Source organism: Neophocaena asiaeorientalis, unplaced genomic scaffold (genome assembly GCF_003031525.2).
Source record: "Neophocaena asiaeorientalis asiaeorientalis breed wild unplaced genomic scaffold, Neophocaena_asiaeorientalis_V1.1 scaffold119, whole genome shotgun sequence".
Lineage (NCBI taxonomy): Eukaryota > Metazoa > Chordata > Mammalia > Artiodactyla > Phocoenidae > Neophocaena > Neophocaena asiaeorientalis.
In genome coordinates this window covers 10,619,611-10,623,676 of record NW_020175821.1, presented here as the reverse complement: position 1 = coordinate 10,623,676, position 4,066 = coordinate 10,619,611, and the positions used below count along the sequence as shown (strand labels likewise).

Here is a 4,066-nt window from a genome sequence, read left to right as displayed (position 1 = left end):
CCCCAAAAAAAAAAAAAAAAAAAAAAAAAACCACCCATATAAAAGCAGAAGGTGGTAAAACTGAAATTTCAATGACATTACTCACTTTTAAAAACCAAGGAAATATTTCCCCTTATAAAAGATTATGTGGCCTAGATTATTATGCATTTACCTAAGTTATTACTTACTAGTATTCAACTAAGAAGATTCTTGGGGCTCCTAGGATGTATGAATAGCTGTGGACAGTGGGGTCAATGCTCTGGGCTTCATTTTAAACAATAAATAAGTAAATAGGTTCTTAAGAATTACTGAAAGACTGCTACAGGGAATATAATTATACAACTTTTCTGAAGGGCAATTTGGCAATACCGTATATACCAAAGCCTTAAAAAAATGTGCAGTCTAAAATGCAGGCATTCACTTCTAGAAACTTATTCAAAGAATTTACCAAAAATTGTTCATTTCAGTACTGTTTATGACAGAAAAAAAGGTCAATTATCTAAATATATGACAAAAGATTATATATAACTAAACTGCAGCATTATCTATATGCAGCCATTAAAAAAGATATTGCAGAAACAAACTTATTTCCAAGTAAAGACGTTCATGTATGCTGCTATACAGTTGAAAATGGTTATAAAATTCCATTTTCATTAAAAAAAAAAAACACTCATAGAAAAACTCTATAAGCATATAGCAACACCAAAAAGTAATCATTATCTATGGGTCAGCGGTGGGATTATGGATGATTACTTTTTTATTCCCCCACATTTCTGAGTTTTCTATAATATTGAACAGAATTAAATATTAGAATTTAATTCTATGAAAATGGTAGAATTAAAAAAAATCTTTAAAAAGCAAGTAGAAACTCTTTATTTTGTGAAAGTTTTATTCTTCAAGGCTTTGCTTAAATTCAACCTGAATTTAAGCAAATTTAAAAACACACAGATCTCTCCAATGTTTGAACTTAGTGTGTCTACCATGCAGGATTATCACAACTCAATGTTAGAGTGCTATTTTTTCATATATAAATTTTCTACCTATCAAACTACATTGTAAGCTTTTCTATGTCAAAGATAGTAAATAGTTAAAATATTTGTTGATTGTGTGACGCTTCAGAGGATTTTGGGAAGAATGCTAAGATATCAGCAGAGAACGCGTGTTATCTGTGACTCACCTTCACTGCCTGGCTCTTGGTGTTGATAGGGGGGTTTTTCAGAGCTGCCTGTAGGGCAGCTGTCATATTTCCTGTGATGGAGGTTAAGGGGATAGCAAAACAGCCAGCCTTCAGGAAAGCGCTGTAACTCCCAGGAACCACTGGTTCTTAAGAGTTGACGTTATGCATAGAAAGAAAAATTAGTATGATTGCTATGTTCAATACTGGAAAATTCAACATGTTGGTTTCAAGGATGTCCATCATGGGTAAAATACTGAAAACAAAAGAGAACACTCAATTTTTAAAAAATAAAGCAAAAACTGTTTCATCCTTTGTTCTAATTAGTAACTGAACACCTTGATAACCTTTCATTTTCCAGTTAGACACATATGCAAACATTATCCAGGTGATATTTTTTAAAATTCTAAAATATGTATCAGAATTATTAGGCACCAAAATGAAATAGCCTATCCTCAACCCAAATACACCTTTTTATGTGATTCTAAGTGGAAAAATAAAGACCAAACTTTAACTAGAATTATATTCTATATTAACTGAAATGCTGGTAGAAAGTACGGGCAGATTACTCTAGCAATCTGAATGATATACATTAGCAATCTCTCAATATGGATGAAAAGAGGCATTATAGAAGATATAATTCAATGACCCTTAGGTGGCAGCTTAATTTTTCTGTTTTGGATATTTTCTCTCATATTTCAATAGATATCATTCAAACTGTCTTAGGCCACACCTATTAAATTCAGTCTCACTTTGAAAGCACCAGTGAGTTAGCAAGTATGAGAAACCGAAGGCCAATTAGACCGTCAGAACATACAGGCATTCCCCTAAAAGGAAAACCACACAGAGTTCACTTGTTCCTCCATCTGTAGTGCCTGAACAGGGCTTGTCTCTTCTTGTAACAAGAGTAGAAGAAAAAAAAAAAAGAGTAGAAGAGACAATATCTTTATATTTTAAGATGAATTGATTAAAAAGAAGATTCACTATATGGATAAAGCAGTACCATTTAAGAGTCATCACATGTCACCTAAAGTAAGTTAAGTCTCACAAAACATCATTTATGCATCACCAAGAATGTTTTTACACAGAATAATCTTCACCACTTATGTTCTGAAGAAAAAGGTCTGACCAAAAAAACCCATGGTTGGTGGTAGGCTGTTATTTTCAAGGCTTAATGGATTTCTAGAGAAGCATGCCTTTTGCAGACTGGCTCATTTATAAGACCTCAAACACTTAAGTATTTAAATAATGCAAAACAGCAACAGCTGATTGGGAAAGTCATGGAAACCAAAGAAACATCTGTATGTTGATAAATGTCTAATGCTGTATTTTAGGTACTTCTAAGACCAGCTATGGCTGCTACCAAATATTTTCACTCATACATTTCCCCATTTAATTTAATAGGACACTGATGAGGAAAGAGTCTAACAAGGCTTCCTAACCTTATGAATACATCCAAGAATAATTAGAAAGGAGTGAATTCAGTAATTGAGAATCTCTAAAACTACAGCTTTGGTTATTGCAACATTTACATTTTACTAAAAGAGATCTGATGCAAATGCGTCCTCAAAGTAATGAATATTTAAATATGCAGAAACAACAACCAGGAACTGACAGCCACATTTTAACTAAATGGAAACGATTGCAGCATTACAAAATGATTCTGTTTTGTACAAATGACTCGCTTTCTATTTTATTCACTGGGGTTTATTTTAAATATTTCCAGGGATTCTCTACATGCATTCCGTGTTTTCTTTCTATTGCCCTTTGCTTAACAGGTGAAAGGCTCCCAGCTTCCTTCTGGGCAGTTTTGGTGGTTTTGTACTCACTACCTTTCCCCCGGTTAACAAATTCTGTGCAATCTATATTTTGCCAAATCCTTTCCTCTTATGAAAAAAAAAAGGCCACGGACAGACGGGCCTCAATTCTGCAAATCACCCCATCTCTCCCAGCATGAAGTAAACTATCCTAACGGGGCCAAAACAAAACTACACCACAATTAAAAGAACATCACTGAAGAAAGATGCCCGTTCCTCCCAATCAGACATGGGTGATAATGAGACGCCGGTAAATACGGTTCTGGAAGGACAACTTCAGCGCCCCACAACAGCCCGACTGTCCAGCACCAGCGCCGCGAGGGCGCGGCCTGCACCGCGGGTTCCCGGGAGGCGAGAACTCCGGGAGCAACCTGAGGAATCGGGGGCGTGGACGGCGCGCCAGGAAGGGCAACTTTCCGAGGGCGGGACCCTGGGGTCTCGGGGCGACTCGGTAGAAATGGGAGAGCCCCCTGCCCTCTCAGAACCGGGGACCCAAAGAGACGGGGGTGCTAGGGGCAGCTCCGAACCCGGTGCCCGGCCGGGGCCCGCCGCCCTCACGCCCTGCCCGCAGCCGGGGCCCGTAAGAGGGGCTGGGTCGAGTGGGGTGGGGAGGCAGGCGAACAGAAGGATATTGCCGCAGGCAGGAGTCCACCTCGCCCTCGTCGGGCCCGGCCTGCCCGTCGCCCCCGTCTTCCTCGTCCACGAACTTGTTCTCGTCATACTCATCCACGTCCACCTTCCGGAACCGGGCCGACGACACCGTGTTCTTCGACATCCCGATCCAGATCGGTGGCCAAGGCCTCCTCTCGGTGCTGCCTCTACCTTAGCAAGCCCAGCCCAGCTGAACCCGCAGACTGGCGCCTTCACTTCCCTCTTCCGCTCAGAGGCGTCGCGGGCAGCCGCGGCTCGGGTGGTTCTGGGCCTGCGCGCTGGCCGAGCTCCTTCCTCCTCAGGCTCACGCTCTTCTTGAGCCTCCTACGCCGCCCCTGCTCTCCTCCAAGGGGAGCGTACCAGGGAGGGAGCGCGCTGGACGCAGTGCGCAGGTGCGGCCTCTCTGCAAGAAAGGGGCGGGGCGGGGCGGAGGAGGCGGGGGCGG

At 41.3% G+C, this 4,066-nt stretch overlaps 1 protein-coding gene across 1 annotated transcript in view; it reads right to left on the bottom strand.

Annotated features, from left to right (window-relative positions):
* The window catches only part of ARPC5 (actin related protein 2/3 complex subunit 5), a 10,067-nt gene extending 6,115 nt beyond the window's left edge, over positions 1-3,952 (bottom strand). The window contains exons 1-2 of the mRNA XM_024732484.1: positions 3,603-3,952; positions 1,157-1,229 (exon numbers count right to left, since the gene is read on the bottom strand). Coding sequence (XP_024588252.1) covers positions 1,157-1,229; positions 3,603-3,745 — 216 coding nt within the window. The 5' untranslated portion in view covers positions 3,746-3,952. The remainder of the gene's footprint in view (positions 1-1,156; positions 1,230-3,602) is intronic.
* Between the last annotated feature and the right edge of the window lie 114 nt (positions 3,953-4,066).